Below are 24,398 nucleotides of genomic sequence, written 5' to 3'. Positions count from 1 at the left end.
TGGGGGACACCTAACATCCAAACCATAACAGTCCCTTGACAGTACAGGCGTACTGTCCAATCCAGCTTCTTTTTTCCCTTCCAGTAGTGTTGCTGGCTTTGTTTAGTAACTGAGGAATATAACCCATCATAAATTTCTTTATCTCACTTCTGGACTGGTAGGTGACATAGCTCAAGGTAAAGAACCTTTAGCATCTGACTGGCCTTTTCATCAAGTTATTTCTTACTGCTATTCTCCTCTCTGTTGATTTCATCTGATTTTCTTTCTTTTCCTCCACTGGTTTAAATTCTATACATTCTATTTCTGTTATTGTAATAAATAGTTTATTTTACTTTTTTTACATCAAGTCTACAGTTAAACAACTCTTCTCTCCTTAGATTACGAGGCCCTCAGGAAGTTTTGTTTGTTCCCTTCAATTTTGTCTTTATTATTGTCTTGGATTCTAACTTTTTTTCCCACCTTTTATATTAGTTGTTATTGCTGTCTTACACTGTCAGTACCTTAGAAACCTACATGCTCACCATGTATTAGATATACATGTTGTTTGGATGGATAAATGACAATAATAACAGACATTTAGAGAATAAACCAGTAATGTGGTATAGCTTAGCAAGGGATTAATAATAAATGGCATTAATGGAGTCACTTGGTATTTAAATATTTTCCTATATCTGATCATATACAGTTGGGCCCCACTTTGTTTCCAATCTGGGTAAGGCAGGTCAGTATTGCAACAGAAGAAAAGAAAACCCCCTCCATTTGAGGCAGCCTATTCTTTATAAATGTGTGTGTTTTTATGAGTTAAACATCTGGAGGGCCTCATGGGATCTCACTGATTTCAAACCAAAACTTTTAGTTTTTAGCTTTGGATTTTTATTTTTTGGTATAGGGCATTGAACCATAATGCTAAGCATGTGCTCTACCACTTTGATTAAAAAGATTTTAGACATATCTTCCATTCCACAATTATCAAGAATATAAGCAACAGTGTTGGCAAGGATGTGGGGGAAAATGTGCACTCATACATTGCTGGTGGGACTGCAAATTGGTACAACCACTATGGAAAGCAGTTTGTAAAGTCCTCAGAAAACTTGGAATGGAACCATCATTTGACCCAATTATCCCACTCCTTCGTTTATAACCAAAGAACTTAAAATCAGTGTTTTACAGTGACGCAGCCATATCAATGATTATAGCAGTTCAATTCACAATAGCTAAACTATGGAACCAACCTAGATGCCCTTCAACAGATGAATGGATAAAGAAAATGTAGTACATATACACAATGGAACATTACTCAGCCTTAAAGAAGAATGAGATTATGGCATTTGCAGATAAATGGATGGAGCTGGAGAAAGTCACTAAGCAAAATAAGCCAAACCCAAAAAACCAAAGGCCAAATGTTTTCTCTGATAAGCAGATGATAATCCATAATGTTGGGGTGAAGGAACTTTGAATTGTGCCGAGGGGAATGAGGGAAGGGGAGGTGGTGTGGGGGTGGGAAAGATGGTGAAATGAGATAGACATTATTACCCTATATACATGTAATGATTACATTACTGGGATGACTCTGCACCATGTTCAGCCAGAGGAAGAAGTTGTGCTTCATTTGTGTAAAAGATTTCAAAATGCATTCTACTGTCATGTAGAACTAATTAGAATAAATTTTAAAATAAAAAGAAATATCTTCCATTCCAGTTACTATTTTCTTCTCAGAACAAGTTTCTCCCATGAGGCTTCTATGGATACCCTGGTAAATTTAATCCTAAATTATATGCTGATTCATATTATTTTTACTTTATGCTTTATACCAAACAAAAATTAAACATTGGTGTTTAGATATTTCTCATTGCCTCTCGGATTTTAAAGTTTACTTCATTTACCAATGACTGACAGAACCCCTTTTCAAAATGTTCTTATACTTCACAATAGTTAATACTTCTGTGCTTCTGTGAGCCAGGTACTAAGCCAAGCCTGCTACATGGATTATCTCATTTTAATTCTCACAACAGTCCTGTAAAGTAGGCACTACTGTTGTCCTGATTCTACAAGTGGGCTTATAGATATTCAGTTGAGACATCAGTCAGTTAAAACTGTTCACTTCATATCTCACTTCAATACCAGTATTGAAACTGTTAGCACAAAATTCAAACTTCCTTTCCTTTTTTCTTCCTCTGTGAGAAGAAATTGAGCTGCCTGGAAAACTGAACAATTTTGCTACAGTATTTTCAGGGATTAAGAAGATTAATGGATTTATAGTCACTGAAACCTGGAGATCGGTCTTCAGAGGTATTTTGTATAAGTTGTTCACTTCAGGCAATTCTGTGTCATTTTCATTAGATTATGGAAGGACTCTTCAAGACCACAACAATGACGGTTCTTTCAAATTGTCCTGAAGATGTTGAACTCTGTCACAAATTCATAGCTCCTGGATACAAGGTAACTAGTTTTGTAGATAAAGCCTGATAAAGCTGCTCTCTAAGTATCTTAAATTACACATAATGAATATAATTACATTTTGAAATTTTTTTCATTTTTGTCTTTTCTTACCAAGGACAGATTAGAACATATGCTAAAAAACAACTTTTTAATGTAAGTAAACATTATTCTTTTTCTGAACTCTATTTATACTTTATCATTGAATTTATCACATTGAGTTATAATTTTTTTGTTTATGTATTTGTTTCACGCACTCCCCAAATTTGTGGCAAGACTCAAGTTCTAGTTATGTTTATAGCTCTTATGTCTGGTTTATTTATAGTTGATAATCAGTGTGTCATGAATAAATAAATTAATAAGTCATGCCAAGATAAATGAACATAGTAATTAATGAGCTGTGTTACTACAATTCAACTTAAGTAGTCATTCTTTAGTACCTGTCAAGGATTTCATTGGAGTCTCAATCCAGGACCCCCTATGGATAAAAAAACCCATAGATCTCAAGTTCCTTACGTGAAACGGCATAGAATTTACATAAAACCTATGCGCATCCTCCTGTATACTTTAGATTACCTCTAGATTACTTATAATGCCTAATATGGAGGCAGGGGGGATACTCTACCATAAGCAACCACCACAGAAATAACATATAGAATGATTAGATCCCCAAGAAATTCTAATAACAATAGTGACAATAGGATGATAAAATAATATTTTCACATCGTTGGTTGGGGAGAGGATCCTTCACCTTAGAACTAAAATCCTGGACCTTAATATCATGTGACACCATATAGTGAAGTTGAAGTGTGTTAGTTGAAGTGTTAGTGTTAGTGTCCTAGTTGAAGTGTGTTAGTCCTTGTATTATTTGGAAGGAAGGGAAAGATACTGATTAACATAGACTTCTTAAGTCAGACAATACTTTCGTAGTGTTAAGAGTGGGCACAGAAAGCGTAATGGGGTGGTGGCGGTGTATTGGCAGTGAATATTCCATTAATGTAATGAGCGATGAGATGGGAAGTGGTCTGTATGGTGGTGCCCTCTCTACTGCCGTCATCACTCTGCCTGCTTCATGCTCCCCAAGGCATGGATTCTGAAGTTCCTGTATATTTTAGGTATAATTGAATCTACCTGTGACTAATCCTTTAATGTGAGGGGAAAAAGCGGGAGTTGGCAAAACAAAGAAACTTGTCTTTTATGTGATCTACACCATTAATTGTCTAATCCATGCAGACTCCACATGGCCTGTATCGTTTTGAATAAATAGAATTCAGTGTATCCTTCACTGTCTGTTAAAACTGTTCTATATCAAAATGTATCAAGGGACCTGTACAGTGAATTTATCCCCTATGCATTAGAAGTTCAGGTAGGATTCAGTTCTTTTACATTTCCTTTATACTATTAAAAGATTTCGAAAATATATAGAGTACTTATCTTCTTTATTTGCTCTCAATTTATTTGTCTTTGTGAATTTAAGGCAAAGAAATGTCAGTGAGGATGGGGGGTTATTGGGGATTGAACTCAGGGGCACTCAATCACTGAGCCACATCCCCAGCCCTATCTTGTATTTTATTTAGAGACAGGGTCTCACTGAGTTGCTTAGCACCTTAGTTTTGCTGAGCCTGGCCTTGAACTTGGGATCCTCCTGCCTCACTCTCCTGAGCTGCTGGGATTATAAGCATGCACAACTACAGAATGTCAATTTTAATCTCTTTACCTTGGCAGTTTTACTCTAACAATTTTAGAATAGTGTCTTGTCTTCATTCAACAATGAAAAATTTGAAATATGAAGATATTTTGATGCTGTGTCATGCTATGTCAAAATGTCTCTTTCTCCTTTCTTCATTAGAAAGCACATTGGAAATGGTCTCTAGAAAGAAGAAATATTTATACATATTAAGAAAAATAGGGGGGCCAGGGTTGTGGCTCAATGGTAGAGCACTTGCCTAGCATGCATGAGGCACTGGATCCAATCCCTGGCACCACATAGAAATAAACAAATAAAATAAAGGTATTGTGTCCATCTACAACTTAAAAAAAGAAAGAAAGTAAAATAGGGGGCTGGTGTTGTGGTTCAGTGGTAGAACACCTGCCTTGCACATGTGAGACACTGAGTTCCATCCTCAGCCCCATGTAAAAATAAATAAATAAATATGTTGTGTTCATCACTAAAAATATTTATAAAAAAAAAAAAGGAAAAGAGGGCTCAAGTGGTAGCATGCTCGCCTAGCATGCGTGAGGCACTGAGTTCGATTCTCAGCACCACATAAAATAAAAGATATTGTGTTCACCTAAAACTAAAAAATAAATATTTTTTAAAAAGGAAAGGAGGGGCTGGGGATGTGGCTCAAGCGTTAGCGCACTCGCCTGGCATGCATGTGGCCCGAGTTCAATCCTCAGCACCACATACAAAACAAAGATGTTGTGTCCGCCAAGAACTAAAAAGTAAATATTAAAAAATTCTCTCTCTCTCTCTCTCTCTAAAAAAAAAGGAAAGGAAAGGTATTGTGTCCACCTACAACTAAAAACAAATATATTTTTTAAAAAAATAGTAGAGAGAGTTGAAGGCCACTAAGGAAATCCATTGTCAGACTATAATTTGAATTTGAATCTTTGCCCTAAATTAAGGTGTGGGAGAATTAGAACAGCAATATTTAGAGTCATTTTGACTTGATAATGGAATAGTGACAATGTTATAAAATCTTACTGCTTCCCATTTTGACTGCTTTTAGTATTTCTCAGTGTAATTGGTAGGTCATATAAAGTAATTGATGAAATAGAACAATAGAATGTCTAAGCAGGAAAGAACTCCAGACAAGGTAGTCCAATCTCCTTTTACAAGTATGAATACTTAATTTTTAATGTTTGTATAGCATATTACAAAAATTAATAACATGCTTTCACTGAGTTGAGGTGATTTACATAGCTAGTAAGTGGTAGAATCAGGGGAAGAACTCAATGTGTTGATTAAACATATGAAACTCCAAGTATCTTAGCAGTTGAAAACTTAGATTTTGGAGTTAGGAGATCAGTGTATATTACTTACTTTTTATGACTGATGTTTGACAAGGTACTGATCCTCTCTAAGCTTCATTTTCTTTTCTATAAAGTACTAATTTTTAAATTCTACTAAACACCACCACTGCCATCACCATTATTACCTTAGATATTACCTATTATTTAATATTAAGTTTTAATTTGAATAGAATTTTCATCTTAAAAATAAAACCTATTACTCAAAACATAGCTTTGGGGATTTTATTTATACTATAAAATGGAACTCTTTCCAGTTATTATATTACCTTTGTGTTACTGTGACCAAAATACTTAACCAACTTAGAAGAGGAAAAGTGTATTTTGGTTCATGGTTCCAGAGATTGAGTCCATGGTCAGCCAAGTCCATTGCTTTGGGCCCAAGGAGATACAGAACATGATGGCAGAAGGGCATGATGGAGGACTGCAAATCCATTTATGACAGCCAAAAAACAGAGGGAAAGGGGGGAAGGGGCCACTCGGAAGTTGAGCCCTTCTAGGGCACACCCCCAGTGACCCACATCCTCTAGCTTGAGTGTTAACCTTTCTCTGCTTTTATTTGTTTTCCTACAGCATTTCTTACACGGAGGCCATAGAGATCTTACAGCGAGCATCACAGAACTTTACCTTCACTCCAGAGGTAGTATTGTAATGTGTGCATGTGTGTAATATATTTCCCTCTTATTGTGTAGTAATACATGCCTGTAATCCCAGTGGCTCAGGAGCCTGAGGCAGGAGGGTCGCAAGTTCAAAGCCAGCCTCATCAACTTATCAGGACCCTAAGCAATTTAATGCAACCATATCTCAAAAACAAAAAATAGGGGCTGGGGATGTGGCTCAAGCGGTAGCGTGCTCGCTTGGCATGCGTGCGGCCTGGGTTCGATCCTCAGCACCACATACCAACAAGGATGTTGTGTCTGCCGAGAACTAAAACATAATAAATATTAAAAATTCTCTCTCACTCTCTCTCTCCTCTCTCACTCTCTTAAAAAAATAAATAAATAAATAAATAAATAAATAAAAAGGGATATGGGATGTGGTTTGAAGGTAAAGTGCCCCTGGGTTAAATCTCTGGCACATAAAAGAAAAAAAATTTTCTTCAAAATAAACTATTTCTCTTACTAGCAACATGTAGTATTCGTTCTTCTATACCTTTGCTGGACCTTGTTAAAATACTTAAGATGAAAAAAGTATAAAATTATAAATTGAAATAAAATGGTAGCATTTGAAATAGCAGTGCCTGAAGGATTACAAAGGAGTATACCAAGTTGAGAAAGATGAAAATCCTAAAAAAAGAATAATAGTCATATAATATTACTGTGGAAATCAAATGGTTAATTATTTCCCAAAATTTATTCTGAATGATGTTAAAAGGTAACAGATAAAAGAGGTTATATGATGAAATAAGGTTAGTCAACATATTAACCAAGTTTCTTTTTCAGTTGAACTTTATAGACTTAATTTTGAGCCTCTCCAAATAGCTCTTTTGGGGGAGGACTGGGGGATACCAGGGATTGGATTGAGGGGTACTCAATCACTGAACCACATCCCCAGCCCTATTTTGTATTTTATTTAGAGACAGGGTCTCCTTGAGTTGCTTAGCACCTTGCTGAGGCTGGCTTTGAACTCACAATCTTCCTGCCTCCCAAGACACTGGGATTACAGGCCAAATAGCTCCTTTTTAAGAACTCCTTCATTTTTAATACTTAATTGCTTCATGTTGTATATATTCAAGGTACACTAGGTGATGATTTCACATGTATGCATGATGTAATGATCACAATCAAGTTAATGAAGATATCCATCATCACCCACACTGTAATTTAGATCCCCAGAATTTGTTCATCTTATAACTGAAAGTTTATACCCTTTGAATGACAACTGTTCATTTCCCTCAGCCCCAAACCCTGGCAACCCCTATTCTATTCTTCATCTCTGTACAGGATCTCCTTTATTCTACTGGCAAAAATATAGGCCCAGAGAGCCCCAGTGTTAGAGGCAGTGTCTTTGTTTCTATTCCAGTCCTTTATTCCTGTACTTTAAATATTACCAGGCAGGTGCATATGCCTTTTCTTCATCTACCACTGCTGCCGCCTTCTACTGCTCCTTGCACTGTTCATGTGCGCCTTTGGTGTGGACCTGGTTCCTCTTTCATTAAAACAACAACTGAAGAAACTCTGGAACTTGCCATGGCTGACAAAAAGCCTAAGAATGAACTCAGGACTTTAACAATCATGTCAGTTTGAAGGTGGCAGGAGAAGGATGGTTTCATGGTGTGCAGTTTAAGATTAAGAGGCACAAACCATTTAGAGAACCGGTAAAAGCCTATCGTGGACAGGGTTTTTAATGAGGTAGATCAATTTCCAGTTTCATGAGCAGCAATTAGTGAAACACACCTACACAGCTGGAAATGGAGGATGGAGATACAACTGATGTGCTGCAGCAGCAGGCACAGGTTGTCTACTAAGAAGGGAACCTGCTACTTTATTCCAGAACTCTGTTCTTACAGACCAAGAATACATTCTCAATTAGAAAATTGCAATTTGGTTCCAGCATGTCCTGACTACTACAGTATTGTTTTCTCTATTCTATTTTTTCCTCTTTCCCATTCCTTTATTGTACATAAAGTACTGGTGTCCTTGAAGGAATACGTTCCTTTTTTTTTTTTTTTTTTTTAACTAACTGGACAATAGTATGTTTTGGTTGGCATCAAATGGAAATATGATAGGGAAAAATATTGGTTCTGTGAAAATACCTGCTTTCTCCATTACTGGTATGCTAATTCAACTCTTTATATTTGAGTAAGTTATTTTGCTCTCACTGTTTTCACAACAATAACATAAAAATCTTTGTATACTTAGCTGGGTATGGTGGTACACATGTGTAATCCCAGCAAATCTGGAGCCTGAGACAGGAGAATCACAAGTTGAAGGTCAGCCTCATTAATTTAGCGAGACACAGTCTCAAAATAAAAAATAAATAGGTCTGGGTATGCAGCTCAGTCATGGAGTTGATGCTGGATTAGATCTGCAATACCAAAAGGGGAAAAAAATTTTTTTACATGCCTTGTTTAATTGTTAGAATTTTAGTGTTTTTTTCATTTGTCATCTTAAAATCAAGAAGATTTTTATAACTTTTTAATATGTAGCTGTTAACATGTAGTACAATATTTCTTGTTTAAAGTGAATAAAGAATAAAAGAAAAGTTAGTGCCAGACAAGTGGGAATCATAAGGTAATGTTAAGAATGTAATGCCTTTGTCCTCAAATATCCCTTACTCCAGTTCTCTCCCAGTTGTCAGATGCCTTTGTAAATTTTAACATAACTGTGCTAGTTTGATTTATAATCAATTAATTCTTTGTATAATTTTAGTTTAAAGTTTATCTCACACCCTAGAAGTTTCACAAAGTCAGGAATTGTAACTATTTTCTTACCACCATATCTAATATCTAGATTTTAATAAGCACATTAGTATTTGCTGAGTAAATAGATTAAACAGTGCTATTAAATATTCATCAAAGAGCATCTGATATGAGTTGACGCTTTTATTAAAAAAAAAAAAATCCCAAGAGAGACCATCTAGCCAAAGCTGGGCTCAATATTAGGAATTTTATCTTCCGTCATTTAATTTCCTGAGACTTAAGAACAGTGACTATGGGAGAAGCTCAAGGCAATATTAATAAAAACTAAAATTCTGAAGTCAGTTTTATTCGTCTACAAAGTATACTTTGTTTTCTTGCCTGTGCTATTCACCTGCTGAATGCTGCTCCCTGAGACAGACAGAAAGCTTTGTGTTTTTCTGTGGGTTCAGCTTTCATCCCTCCAAGCCTTTGGCTGTTCTTTTTAACAAGTATCTTTCTTTAGTTTAGTCAGCTGTGTAACCTCAGCAGATAGCTCTACACATCCCCACGCCTCAGGGAAAAGAAGCCCTTGGAACTGATACAGGTTATTTTCGGGGGCTTTATTGAGTATTTTAGCTCTGCCTTCTCCCATTATCATTCCTTTTTTCTCATTACAGTGGGGTGTTGATCTACAAACTGAACATGAGAAGTACCTGGTGAAGCACTGTGGCGACATACCAGTCTTCGTCATAAACTATCCATTAGCACTCAAGCCTTTCTACATGAGGGATAATGAAGATGGCCCTCAGCACACAGTAAGAAGAGATACTAAATAAATTGGGGTGCATCATCTCAGAGTTTGGGTTTTCCCCTTATTTAATTTCATTTAGCTTTCAGCATATTTTTAAAAATCACTCTTTCAATCTCTCAAAAATGATAGCTTTTCAGACTGGGGCCACAGCGTGTGCCTATATCCTAGTGATTTGGAAGGCCGGGGGCAGTAGGTTCAAGTCAGCAATTTAGACCCTGTCTCAGTATAAAAAATAAAAAGGACTAGGAGTATACCTCAGTGGTAAAGCAACCCTGGGTCCAATCCCCAATACTGCCAAAATTTTTTGGTTTTGTTTTTGTTTTTTAATATTTATTTATTTTTAGTTGTAGTCGGACACAATCCTTTATTTATTTATTTATTTTTATGTGGTGCTGAGGATCGAACCCAGGGCCCCACACATGCTGGGCAAGCGCTCTAGCCCCAGCCGCAGCCCGTTTTTGTTTTATAAAGGCACCTTCTGACAAGCATTCCCAAAGATTTTAGTGTTCTATTAAATTTAAAAAAAAAAAAAAAAACTTGTTTCTATCTCAAGGTGTCCTTAGTTTAGCAGATGCAATTGTAGGGGGAGGTTTGTTTTGTTTTGTTTTTGTTTAAGTGACTGAGAAGTGGGCTTAGAACACTGTCTAGTCATGCCAGGTCTGCTGCGGAGTGTGGTACTGATTAAAAGACTCCTGGGAAGAGAAACAGGCTGGGCAGCAGATGATATAGCTTTGGTGTGATCAGGCAGAGGAGCAGGCAGCTTCTTTGGAGTACTTTGGTCTGGGCTATAAAAAGAAATAGTGAGGGGTGACTGTGGAGGAATCAAGGAGTTCTAGGCAGGTCCTCCTTGTCCAGATTTCACACATCTCATCTGTGTCTTCTCCATCTGCCTATAGTTCCTCTGTCTCTGATCTCTACCCTTTCTTATCCTCTGTTCTTTTCACTCTTAATTTTAGTTGCTTTTTATTTTTCTGGTTTACTTTCCCCTTATTTCTCTTTATTCTGTCTCTTTTTTTTTAATATTTATTTTTTAGACTTTGGTGGACACAACATCTTTGTTTGTATGTGGTGCTGAGGATCGAACCCGGGCCGCACACATGCCAGGCGAGCGCGCTACCACTTGAGCCACATCCCCATCCCTTATTCTGTCTCTTTTCTCTCCTTTACAAAATTAGCTATAATATAAAATAAGAATATAATTTGACTTTTAAAATATTTATTCAATAGGTTATATTTAATACCATTAATTATAAAGGTCTGTGAGACAAATATATTTATTTCAAATTAGTCCCCAAAACTAAAGTTTGCTATCTGATACTTTTTCTGTGCCTGTCAAATACTTGTGGGAAATGAAGGTTAAGCCCCACTAGTAAACAAGATGCCCCATCTTTAGTATACAAGGTTATCTGTTTGAGTATATTTCCTGTTTCTCATATAGTATTAATAAAACAGTTCTAGCTTTAATTTCCTAGATTGCTGTGAGTCACGTACTATCATCTCATCTCAAAATCCTGAAACAACTAACAACTTTGCCAAGAAACTTAGTTTCCTCCATTTTATAAAAGAAAAACTACAGCACAGAGAGACTGATTGCAGTTCAGCCCTCTACCCTGTACCAACACCCTCTCCCTGCCCTCTCCCTCCCTCCTCTCCCCCTCCCCCTCATGTAATATCCCTAAATGGAGTACTTTAAAACTCAGTTCTGCATCCCTTTAGGTTCTCTGCTTAAGACTTTCCTTCTCTGTAAACACTTTCCTGGGTTACCCAGCCACTTCGAATGTTCCTTTTCTAGATTTCTGCAGTGCTTAAAGAATAAATAAAACTTTGTAGCAATGTATTTTTCATAGTCTCCTTATAAGTTTTTCTCTCTCAAACTAAACTCTCCTTCAGGGTTTTATTTTTTATAAAACTACACTATCTACTGCTCACTACTCATTTCCTCCAATATGGTTTCTGCCTCTATCATGCCACTAAAGTGGCCCTTGTTAAGATCAGAAATGATCCCCTGTTAAATCCACAGCCTTTTTTTTTTTTTTTTTTTTGGTACCAGAATTGAACCCTAGGGGCACTAAGCCACATGCCATATCCCTAGACCTTTTTGTATTTTATTTTGAGACAGGGTGTCACTGAGTTGCCTAGGGCCTTGCTAAGTTGCTGAGGCTGACTTTGAACTCTGATCCTCCTGCCTCAGCCTCCCAAGTTGCTGGGATAATAGGCATAAGCCACTGCACCCAGCCAGAGCTACTAACTTTTAATCCATCATATCCGTTAATACAATTGTAAGTTTGTGTCTATGTGCATAAATGTTTAATCACCCTTTTCTCTGTCTTGAGGTTTTCTTTTTCACTCACCAATGTATCCTTAGGACCTAGCGTAATGCCTGGGACATAACAGGTAATAATATCTATTTGGTAGATGGATGGATGTATTGGTAGATGGATGGATAAATAGAACCAAACACAGTTTTAGACACATAGTGGACATATAGTCATGACTTGATTTGCTAAGGAAATTGATAGGAAACTAAAAAAAAAAAAAAAGCTTCTACTCTAAATATTGTTAGTGATGACAACACAGTATAAAGGAAAAGTCTAATGGCCCTAGACTCAGACACTCTTAGGTTCAAGTCCAACTATTTGATCTTAGATAAACTACCTAATCTCTTTGAATTTTAGTTTCCTGGCCTGTAAAAATGAGATGATAAAAATATTTTCTGGAGTTCAAAGGATTAAATTAGGTAATATATGAAAAGTACATGTAGCCCAGTGTTTGGATGGTAAGTAATCAGTGAGTGTGAAGTTGTCTGTCATTACCTTCTAAATTGTGCTAAAAGCTTTATTGGAATATTAGCATCATAATGTTTGCATGTGTTGCCATATAACATGTTGCTATATAATGAGAGTTCTTAAAAGGCAGTTCTCTCAGAGACTGTACTCACATACACTTCTTACCTCAGGAAATACTGTCAGGCCTTCATTATAGCACAATCTTTCCGGTAATGTGGTCTGAAACTATGAAAGCATCACAGTGAACTTTCTGTGCTTCCACAATTCATATAGTACTATGGCATACAGCTTATCATTGCTAAATTATTCAAATATCATTTAGTTAAACTGTTTACATTAACCTTAGATTATAACATATTAGCCACCTAGATTTCTTATCTTTCTACTGGTGTAAAGTGCCTGCTTCTACCCCATGTATTCCATGTTTTTTTTTCAGCAATGAATATGTAGACTTTTAGGCAGATGACTAAATTCTGGATTTCTCTTAGTAAGGCTCTAATTACAGGTTGCAGATAGGGTTACAAGGGTTTTTGCAAGAGATGCAATGCATTCTTAAAAAATAAGAAAGGTGTATTTCATCAGTGTTTTCTCTAGGAAATCAAAAGAGAAAGCTAGGAAAATATTTAACCTACACATGGAACTCTGGGCTAAGAGGTAATACGTAGTAAAATTGTATATTTCTACAGTTATAGTCTTTCTTCTTCCTTTCCTCCAACCCCTCCAAGAAAAAAGAAAAAAAAAAAGAAGATATGCACTGTGGGGTAATGAAAACTACCGCAGATTGAGAGCTGCTAGTTTTAGGTTTGAAATCCAGCTGTTATTACTCAAATGTATTACCGTAGATGAGTCTCTCCAATGGTCCATCTGTTTCTCCTTCTGTAGAATCAGAGGATTTGGTTTGATTTCCTGTAAGGTACTAACCATCTTTAAGATTCTCTGAAATCATGTAGTCTTAAGTTTTTCTTCACTGGCATATATAAGGATATCTTTTAAATTACCAAGCATATTTGATCATTTGAAAAAGACAGATCAGGCCAGGCACAGAGGTGCACTCCTATAGTCCCAGTGACTTGGGAGGCTGAGGCAGAAGGATCACAAGTTCAAGGCCAGCCTCCAAAACTTAGCAAGATCCTGTCTCAAAATTAAAAAAAAATAAATAAAAATAAAAAATAGGGGCTGGGGTTCTGGCTCAGTGGTAGAGTGCTCACCTGGCACGTGTGAAGCACTGGGTTCTATCCTCAGCACCGCATAAAAAATAAATAAATAAACAAACAAACAAAATAAAGGTATTGTGTCCATCTACAACTAAAAAAGAAATTCTTTTAAATAAGTAAATAGGGCTGGGATGTAGCTCAATGATAAAGCACCCCTGAGTTCAATTTCCAGTACCAATAAATAATAAGAAGAAATATACTTTGAATTATAAAGGTAAGGAATATAAGGAGAAGTATATTTATGTGTAATAGACTTTTACATTTCTTGCTAATCTACTGATATTTGTCTCCATTTCAGTCTTTCCATTGCTTCAGCCAAACAACTGTTTAGTTAAAGCAATCAAGATAAAAGTGAACATAGATGTCTTCTAAGCTTTCTCGTTAAATAAGAGTATTGAGGAAGCTGCAATATATGAAGAAGAGCAAAGAAAAGGAATTCAGACAAGTTGAGAAATTATTTGTATCATCTTATTTACCTAAAGAGAAACTAACTTTGCAAGATTAGAGAGAAAATGTGTTTATGGTTATAAGAAGAAAATGAAAGAAAAGATGAGCAAAGTAGATTAAACTTGAGATTCCAATCAGCATGTTAGAGAGTACTTATTATCTGACAAGTATAGTATTGAAGCATTTGAAAAAGGAAAATTTAACATTTGTTGAGCGTATACCATGTGCCTTTAATCCCTTTCTTACAGAAGAGGCCTTTACTTCTTAGCACTGTGCTGTAGTCACTTGTGCACAGTCACAGAGCTAGTAACTGTTGGAGCTGAGATGGAGAGTCAGGGATGTGACATGTTTGATGGCCTTGCCAGAACACTGATATTTTTGGAATATTGTTTGGAGGAGCAAGAAAAGCAGTAGGTTACAGCCAGGAAATTTAGGTTTTGCTCATTTGTCCACCACTTAATCTTTCTTAGTTGCAGTATTCTCAAGGGATCGTATTCCTAGTCTCATTTGTTGACAAGGAAGAGCAAATTAAAACCATAGAAAGGTGCCACTACTTACCAGTTAGAATGGCTAAAATAAAATAGCCTATGGTTCCAATTGTTTGTAACAGTGTTAGAAGATAAAACTTTCATACACTGCTGGTAGAAGTATAAATTGGTCCAATCACTTTGGAAACTCTTTGGCAGTAGCCATTATTAATCAGTTTTGTATTACTGCAATGAAATGGTGAGGTAGCTCTCTTATAAAGAGAAAATGTTTATTTAACTTACAATTTTGAAGGTGTAGAGTCCAAGATCAGGTAGCCTCATTGGTTTGGCCTGTAGTGCTACATGGTGTGGCACATCATGGTGGGAGTACATATATGAACTAGAACATAAACAGAAAGCACAGGTGGGGCCAGGCTTTACACTAACCTCTCACAAGGTACCAAAGAGATCTCACAAGAAATACCTCATTCCCTTAATAACCCTTAGGACCTCCCACTGAGCCCCACCTCTCAAAGGTTCCACCACCTTTCAGAAGCATCAGGGGACCAAGCCTTTAATCACAGTGGACCCTTGGAGGACACAAACCATGTTGAAATCATAGAACTATTTTTTTAAAAAACATTTATTCTTTAGTTGTAGGTAGACACAATACCTTTATCTAATTTTTATGTGGTGCTGGGGATCGAACTCAGTGCCTCATGCATGCTAGGCCAGCACTTTTCTTCTGAGCCACAACCCCAGCCCCAAATCACAGAACTATTAAAGCTGAATTTTTGCATATTCTATGATTCAGCAGTTTCTCTCCTGTTGAAATGTGGACCTATAATTGTTCCACTGTGAGTAGTAGCCTGTGAGAAACTGAGTAAGAAGGCATCCAGTTGTGTTTTCATCAATATTTGTAAATGCTCAGGTTGGGGGAAAGAGAAGTAGCAGAGGAAAGGACATGACATGTTTTCCTGCTTTTCACTTAGCATAAAAGAGGTTATGTGATGAGAAAAGGATAGTATTCCCTTCCAAATGTATCAAAAAGATCTTGTTCCTATCTAGCCTATTTGTTGTTGTTGTTGTTGTTGTTTAATTCAAAGGATCTGAGTTTTAGTTTTGGTACACCTTTGTTCACCAAAATACATACAGTTTTATAGCCCTACTCCAAAGAGTGTGTACTATCAGGAGTAGAATAAATAACTCACTTATGGCATATTTATATGATGGAATACAGCAGTGAGAGCAAACACTCAACCACGAGGTACCTAATGAATTTCCCTGGGTTGAGGCTGATCTGCATCAAAATAGCTAAGTCTCAAACCAACAGATGCAGTGAGGAAGACCCTTGTCAATAAACTATTGCTACATGTATCCACATGACAAATGTCACAAATATAACTTTCGGTAAAAGAAGCTAAACAAACAGTATACACTGTATGATCCTATTTACAGAAAGTTGAAAAATCAGCAATATCACCCTATGATGATATTAGACAGGAAAGAAGTTACTTTTGGTAGATGCAGTAACTGAAAGAGCATGAGAAAGACTTTTTTGGAAGCTCATCTTTTTTTCTTTTTTTTAAATTGCTTTAATTGGTTAAAAAAATTATTGTTCTTTTTAATTATACATGACAATAAAGTTCATTTTGATATTACTATACAAGCATGGAATGTATCTTGTACTGATTAGAAACCCATTCTAATTGATGTACACGATGGTGGGATTCACAGTGGTGTATTCATGTATGTACATAGGAAAATTGTTTCAGATTCATTCCATTGCCTTTCCTTTTCCTATCCTCCTCTCCCTTCTCTTCATTCCCCTTTGTCTAATCTACAAAATATCTGTTCTTCCCTTTCCCCCCTTATTGTGGGTTAGCTTCCACATATCAGCAAAAATATTCGACCTTTGGCTTTTTGGGACTGGCTTTATTCCCTTAGCGTGATAGTCATCGTGTTCTTTCTTGATGTAGGTGATGATTCATAGTGTGTTCATTTCATAAAAGTCGATAGAATATATACTTGTTATTTTTATGCTTTGTACACTTTATTTTTATAATGTACGTGTAAATAACTTAATGTATTAAGACGTTTACTTTGGAAGGGACTACTATCCTTTTCTCATCACAGGCTTGTTGTGGAGGTAAGATGAACAATGTTTATAAAATTGTTTTGCAAATTAAAACTATAAAAATATTAGAGAGTGAAATTTTGTGATAAAGATGTCTAGACAAGAGGGAACGAATTATGGAGGGGTTAGAATGTTTCGTATAGCCTAGGATCCATCCAGCACAGTAGAAAGGCATTGTATTTCCTTTTTCTTGATGGCAAGATGATAAGATGAAGCTAACAAGTGGTACACAGGAGAGATTGAGGAAGGAGGGGACTCTTAGAATATGGAAAAGGAAAGATAAGATCTTAGACTAAGATAGTGATGACAATGAAAATGGAGAAAGAAGTGAAACTAAAAAAAGATATTTCGGGCCTGGGTTGTGGCTCAGTGGTAAAGCACTTGCCTAGCACGTGTGATGTACTGAGTTTGCTCCCTGGCACCAAAATACAATAACAAACAAAATAAAGGTATTGTGTCCATCTACAACTGCAAAAATATTTTTTTAAAAAAGAAAGCTTTTAAAAATAAATAAATAAATAAAATAAATAAATAAAGATATTTTCAAGAAGTAATCAGTGAATCAGTGGACTCTGAAATAAACTGGAAGTAGAAAAAAAGTACTACAGGAAGGAATCATAGGTGACTCCCAGAGGTCAGACTTTGATTCTAAGAGTGGTGCTATTTACAACAATGTTTATTCTCTCAAGGGGAAGAACTCATGTGAGTTTGTGGCCCCAGCTAATTTTTTTCTGCTGGCTCACTTGGAATTTAGAACTCTCTAAGGAAGAAGGAAATGTGCAATTACCTTGGCCCTGAGGAGAAGGGAGTATGTGTCTAGGGGCAAGGTGAGAATTCTGTTCCTTTGAAGCCATTAATTCTTTGCAGTTTTGCACATTATAAAATGTTTGCCTCTTTCAGGCCACAGAAGTAATACAATTGACTCTCCATTATGCCTGCCCAAGTCCATCTTCAGTCATTGCTACCTACAGCCCATCTTCATCTTCTCACTGTGGCATCTGAAGGTTCTTTCCTCATTGTACCCAGTTGTTTTCAGAGGGAAAATAATGTCTATATCAGAAGGTAGAGAAAAGTTCATAGAGTCTGAGACCACAAATGTGTTTCCTTTGGTTTATTTAATATTCTTTTTCTTTTGATAATTAAATGTAATGTTACTCCATCGTGAGTAGTAGCCTATGGGAAACTGAATAAGGAGGCATCCAGTTGTGTTTTCATCAATATTTGTAAGTGCTCAGGTTGGTGGAAAGAGAAATAGCAGTGGAAAGGACATGACACTTTTTCCTGCCTTTGACTTAGCATAAAAGAGGTTATGTATCAAAAAGGTCTTTTTTCTATGTAGCCTATTTGTTGTTATTATTGTTTTAATTCAAGATCTGAGTTTTATTTTTGGTACATTGATTGGATTCAAAGAGTCAGAGTCAGAAGGGAGTATCATAAATAGAAACCAGGGTTTGTTCAGATTGAATACCAACAGAAACTATTTCTAGACAGCATGTCACTGCAGCTGTGTGACTTAAGCAGAATCAAAACTCACACCCAAGGAGGAGGATGTGCCAAGAAGCATCCTGGGCCTGAAAGATGTAGCCAAAGTGAAACAGGTTTTGTTTAAGGTAGGGGAAATTAGGGGAACATTTTACTACCTGGGGAGAGTGAAAGAATAGCAAAGCCAATGTCCTTCCATTTATTTCAAGTCTCCCAAGGAGCATAGAAAAACATTAGAGATTTTTAGTTGCAAAAGTGCTCAGATTTGGTCATCTTTAAATTAAGAAGGCATTTCACTATGCAGCTGCTGAATTCTCTGATGACAGAGCTTGCTCTGGTTCCTGTTCCTTATAGCTTATTATTCCCAGTAACCACCAGACCCACAGCTATACTATTCATATTTTCTGATTTTACCTTCTGTTCCCTTTGAATCCTATATTTTTCTTTCTTTTTTGGTACTGGGGGTTGAACCCAGGGGTTTCATAAAGTGCTTTACCACTGAAGGAATCCTATATTTTTTCATAAAGTATGGATGGTCTTTAATTCAGAAGAACATTTAAAAATTCAAGGTTGTGGCTGATTTGGGGGTGTGATGTAATAAAGTTCCAGAAACCTCATTAAAGACTAACATAGGAAGATTGAGTTACTTTGCTTTTAAACAGGAATGTAGACATATGCTTATATATGTATATTTCCTAAAGGAAGTTTCGGACACTTGCAGCTTCATGCCCCAGAGGAAAGATGGTGCTCTGACTGGCTTAAGACTTGCCCTAAGAGTGGTATACAACAACCGACTGGGCAGAAAAGGAATGCTAACAGTAGTCCAGTTTTAGAGTCACCTTTGCAGGTGGCTAATTCTCTAAGCACACTAAAATCACCTAGAAGAATCATGAGTAGTCAATCAGTATCAGTATTTTTTGATAGTGGCTATGATCTGTATGATTATTCATCATACTTTATCTGTACATTTCTAGTGGCACTTAATAGCATAACTATGAATCATGGTTTCTGGTTAGTTATGATAAAATCTAATGTCTACTGCAACACTTTTATTCATCCATGAACCTTTCCTACTTTATCTCATCAGAATTAATTCCTCCCATCTGCACTGCCTGATCAGTATCAGCCTCACTTAAACCTCAGAACTGCCAGCCCATAAAGGCAAATTGTAATCCCCAGCAAGTAGCCAAGCCAGCTTGCTTATTGCCAACCATTTTGTATTCATCCAGCCTCCCAAACACTTGGCAAACCACATCCAGTTTTTTCTTATTACTTCTCCAAGAAATTTGTATGACTCCCTCCACATTTTGCATTTTGTGTATACTTATATCTTGTGTATGTGCCTTTTATCTCTGCTCAAGCCCTTGGAGAAACAGGTAGTAGATATCAGGAGGAGATACAGGCAGAAGAATCCTACTTGGAATCTCAGTCCTAACTGAAAGATATGGAAATCTGAGGGGATCATTCTAATAATCTTTAGAGAAAGAAGTATTTTTTTATATAATACCAGAAGAAGATGAATCTCTGTATATACAAACTGTGTCTTTATTTGTAGTTGAGAAATATATAAAAGGTCTCAGAAAGTGGAGGCTTCTAGATAGATTGGAAGAGCAAAAAGTATTAGAATATGGTTGAGGGAAAGTAAACTTAAGTAAATGAGGAAAGAAGAATCATATATTAGAAGAAGAGAGGAGAACAAGGCCTTTGTGCATTTTTTGCCCCACAAGTAAATCTCAACTTGCTCAAAGAAAAATATTAGTGTTTGGTCATAGAACTTTGAGGCACTATAAAGGAATGCCTTAATTAAAAGGTACAAATGTATGTATAAAGAGGAAGCAACTTCACTAAGTCATGGAAACATAGAATTTCCTCCACTTGAGTTAGGCATGGTGGTGCATGGCTATAGTCCAGGTAATTTAGAAAGCTGAGGCAGGAGAACCACAAGTTCAAAGCCAGCCTAAGCAACTTAGTGAGACTGTCTCAAAATAAAAAACAAAAGGGGCTGGAGATGTTGCTCAGTGGTTAAGTGCCCCTGGATTCAATCCCTGATCCGCCCCCCCAATTTTTTTTTTTACCCACTTCAGAATTTTCTGACCATCTAGAAGAAGGACATAGATGATAAATGTGTTTCTCTTACATACCACAAAATTAGTGTCAAGTAAAGCTACAATAGTGATATGGAACTTTTGTCTTCTAAAATTTTTATTCAACTTAAATATTCACTTTGATAAGTTACTTCAAACTAATAAGTATCTCCAAGACGATGTGAAAGAAAATAGATAAACTGACATTCTGGTCTTAATTCTAAGGGATAAAGAAGAATTTGCTGGGACAGTAGAAGTAAAAGGATCCAAGTAAATGAGGAAAGAGCAACATGGCTAACTCTTTTGCTGTACACAGATAGTTTCTACTTGTGCCTCCAAGATTATACTTCCGTGCCCTGTTGACATGAGCTTGCCCTGCTGCATGATGAGCCAAAGTGACAATTGTACATTACTTCTAGACGAATGCTTATAGCATAAAGGCATAAAGTCTTCCCTGCTCTTTTTTATGTCTGCCACAAGACTTCAGAAAGAGGCTATTTTGTCAGCTTCAGGCCAGGATGGAAAGGTTAAAAAAAAAAAAAAAAAAAAGTTCATTGTTGTAAACTATTGATTCTTTTCTTTTTTTTTTTTTTTTTGAGAGAGAGAGAGAGAATGTTAATATTTATTTTTTAGTTTTTGGCAGACACGACATCTTTATTTGTATGTGGTGCTGAGGATCGAACCCGGGCCGCATGCATGCCAGGCGAGCGCGCTACTGCTTGAGCCACATCCCCAGCCCCCAAAACTAGTGATTCTTAATCAGGAATTATTATGTCTTCCTCTTCCTAGCCTCAGAGGACATTTAGCAATGCCTGGAGACACTTTAGTTCTCAGAATAGTGCAACTGGCATCTTGTAAATAGAGACCAGTTATATTGTTAAGTATCCCACAGTGGGCCAGACACAGTGGCTCATACCTGCAATCCCAGCTACTCAGGAGGCCAAGGCAGGAGGATCACAAGTTTGAGGTCAGCTTGGGCAACTTAGACCTTGACTCAAAAAATAAAAGGGCTAGCTGGGTGCAGTGGTGCCCACCTGTAATTCCAGCAGCTCTGGAGATTGAGGCAGGAGGATCAGGAGTTCAAAGCCAGCCTTAGCAAAAGAGACGGGCTAAGCAACTCAGTGAGACTCTGTCTCTAAATAAAATACAAAATAGGTCTGGGGATGTGGCTCAATGGTTAAGTGTCCCTGATTTCAATTCCTGGTACCCAAATAAATAATAAGGGCTGAGAATGTAGCTCAGTGATAGGTACCCCTGGGTTCAATCCCCAGTACTGGGGGTGGGGGATAGAATCTCACAGTGCATGGTTCAGGTCTTCACAACAAAGGAGTGTGTAGCCAAAAATGTTATTAATGCTGAGATTGAGAAACTCATGTAAGCTTTAGAGTGGTTTTTATTATTTGTTTTGTTTTGTTTTTCAGTGGGGAGGGAGTTGTTTTGTTTTTTGGTTTGGGTTTTATTTTGTTTGTTTTGGAATAGGTAATTGAACCCAGGGGCACTTTACCACTGAGCTATATCCCCAGTCCTTTTTTATTTTTTGAGATGGGATCCGACTAAGTTGCTGAGGTTAGCCTGAAACTTGTGATCCTTCCAAGTCACTGAGATTATAGGCATGTGCCACTGCACCTGGCACTTTGGAGATTTTGTATGATGACAGTATAACCTAGCCTATGCTGACTAATACAGCAACTGTCACCTTAATTTTAAAATAGCCAAAGCAGAAATAGTTGGATATAACTAGTTATGTACCCTAGTAATCAGGAAAGCATGATAGGAAGAAATTTTTTTTTAATTATGTATAGGTCAGGCTGGGGTTGTAGCTCAGTGGTAGAATACTTGCCTTGCATGCATTAGGCCCTGGGTTCGATCCTCAGCACCACATAAAAATGAACAAATAAAGATATTGTGTCTGTCTACAACTTAATTTAAAAATTTTTTAAAAATATTTATGAGTATCAATCATACCAGGGCATAAGATTTTGGTACTAACGCAAAAGGTTCAGAAGTTTCCAGTTCTACTCTAGTTGCAAATATTCCAAATAAATAAAAACCAGACAGAAAGCTATAAAACCAGTATAGATACACAGTGAATTATCCCATAAACCCAAATGTTAAAAGAGGTTTATAATCAAAGAAAAATAGATGTCTTTTAAACTTCTTTAAAAATAGCATTTAAAAAACTAAGGTCGAGGGGCTGGGGATGTGGCTCAAGTGGTAGCGCGCTCGCCTAGCGTGCGTGCGGCCCAGGTTCGGCCCGGGTTCGATCCTCAGCACCACATACAAACGAAGATGTTGTGTCCGCCGAGAACTAAGAAAAAATAAATAAATATTAAAAAAAAAAAAACTAAGGTCGAGAATAGCCTAATTTTCTGCCAGAAGTACTAAGATCCCAGAGGAGTTTTTGTTTGTCTTAGTTATATTCTCAGCAAGACCAAGCAAGAAAGGGTTCTCTTGTTTGATGCTGAAGGACTACGCAGAAAAAGCAGAACAACTGTCATTCTTCACTTCATCAGTGGTCGTTGGCCTCTTATTTAGCCATGTAGCCATTGGCCTTTTATTTATCCATGTCTCAAAGCAAAATATTAGGAAATAAAGATGCCAGTCTTTCTGTGTTCATAAAAACTCCCTTTGGCCTGGTGCAGTGGTACATGCCTATAATCCCAGCAGCCGCAGGAAGATCACCAGTTCAAAGCCAGCCTCAACAAAATCAAGGTGCTAACCAACTCACTGAGACCCTGTCTCTAAATAAAATACAAAATTTGACTACGGTTGTGGCTCAGTGGTCAAGTGCCCCTGAGTTCAAACCCTAGTACCAAAAAAAAAAAAAAAAAAAAAAAACCAAATTGGAGGGTCCTAGTAGAGACTAATCATATTAAGTGTACAGCCCATGAGAACTGTATCACATTAGTCATGCTCTCTTGTCTACCTATCCACAGTGTTGGTTCGATTTAATTACATGTTTATCATGTCTCAGTCACTAAACCCAAATTTTAACAACCTGGATGATCATGTAGATACCCAGGTTAATGGAATTATTGCCCAATATCAACAGGCAGTGCTGCAGCAGAGCAAGGACCTTTTTATACTCTTAGTCCTCAACACCTCATTGAGAGGCAAGAGATTTAGTAAGAGTAGGAACCATTGATGAATCTTTGTTCTCTCTCCCTGTAATTCAGCCTCACGATGAGAATCATACCTGACGTTTTCTCTTTAATGATAGTAATGAGGATGAGGTATACATCATTGGGAGCATATTCTAGAATGATTCTTTATTAATCTCAAATGTCTGTAAAGTATCTCAGTCAACAGTTCTGAAATCAAAGTGGGGTGTGGTCTAATGGTAAAGTGTGACAAGTTTAAAAAAAGAAATTACAGTATCTGTGACATTTAAAGAATGGAATATTTTATGGATTCCTAATCTCATTTGTTGTACTAAACCTTAGTGTTACACCTTCAGATTCTTGGACTCTCAAAAGCCCCCGAAGAATTGATAAGTCACAAAGTAATACACATACCAAACTAACATTCTAAAACATTAAATGTTTCTGGTAACTAAGGAAATACAAACTAAAATATCAAGTTGTCGTTTTTCTTTACCAAAAGTTTTTTTGAGGGGCTGGGGTTGTGGAGCACTTGCCTCACACATGTGAGGCACTGGGTTCAATCCTCAGCACACATAAGATAAATAAATAAAGTAAAGGTATTTGTCTGTCTACAACTAAAAAAAAAATTTAAAAAGAAAAAAAAAGTTTGTTTTGAAGTTGGGCACAATGGTGCACACCTGTAATCTACTCAGGAGGCTGAGGCAGAATGATTGCAAGTTCAAAGCTAGGTCAGCAATTTAGTGAGGCCCTAAGCAACTTAGCAAGACCCTGTTTCTAAATAAAATGGAGATATGGCACAGTAGTTAAGTACCCCTGGGTTTATTCCCTAATACCAAAAAAAAGAAGGAAAGGAACTTTTTTTTTAATATTTATTTTTTAGTTGTAGTTGGGCACAATACCTTTATTTTACTTATTTATTTTTATGTGGTGCTGAGGATTGAACCCAGGGCCTCGCACATGCTAGGTGAGTACTCTACTGCTGAGCCAAATCCCAGCCCGAAATCCCACAATACTACAATCCCACTGTATCACAGGGGCAACACAATTAAATCATATT

At 36.9% G+C, this 24,398-nt stretch overlaps 1 protein-coding gene across 3 annotated transcripts in view; it reads left to right on the top strand.

Moving 5' to 3' along the window:
- The window catches only part of Nars2 (asparaginyl-tRNA synthetase 2, mitochondrial), a 148,287-nt gene that overhangs the window by 110,503 nt on the left and 13,386 nt on the right, over window positions 1-24,398 (top strand). For all 3 annotated transcript variants that reach the window (XM_077797640.1, XM_026387292.2, XM_026387293.2), the window contains 4 exons: window positions 2,341-2,439; window positions 2,555-2,592; window positions 6,043-6,109; window positions 9,487-9,624. In XM_077797640.1, the coding sequence (XP_077653766.1) occupies window positions 2,341-2,439; window positions 2,555-2,592; window positions 6,043-6,109; window positions 9,487-9,624 (342 nt within the window). The remainder of the gene's footprint in view (window positions 1-2,340; window positions 2,440-2,554; window positions 2,593-6,042; window positions 6,110-9,486; window positions 9,625-24,398) is intronic.

The sequence above is a fragment of the Urocitellus parryii genome, chromosome 4 (genome assembly GCF_045843805.1).
Source record: "Urocitellus parryii isolate mUroPar1 chromosome 4, mUroPar1.hap1, whole genome shotgun sequence".
Lineage (NCBI taxonomy): Eukaryota > Metazoa > Chordata > Mammalia > Rodentia > Sciuridae > Urocitellus > Urocitellus parryii.
This window is presented reverse-complemented; position numbering and strand designations above follow the sequence as displayed.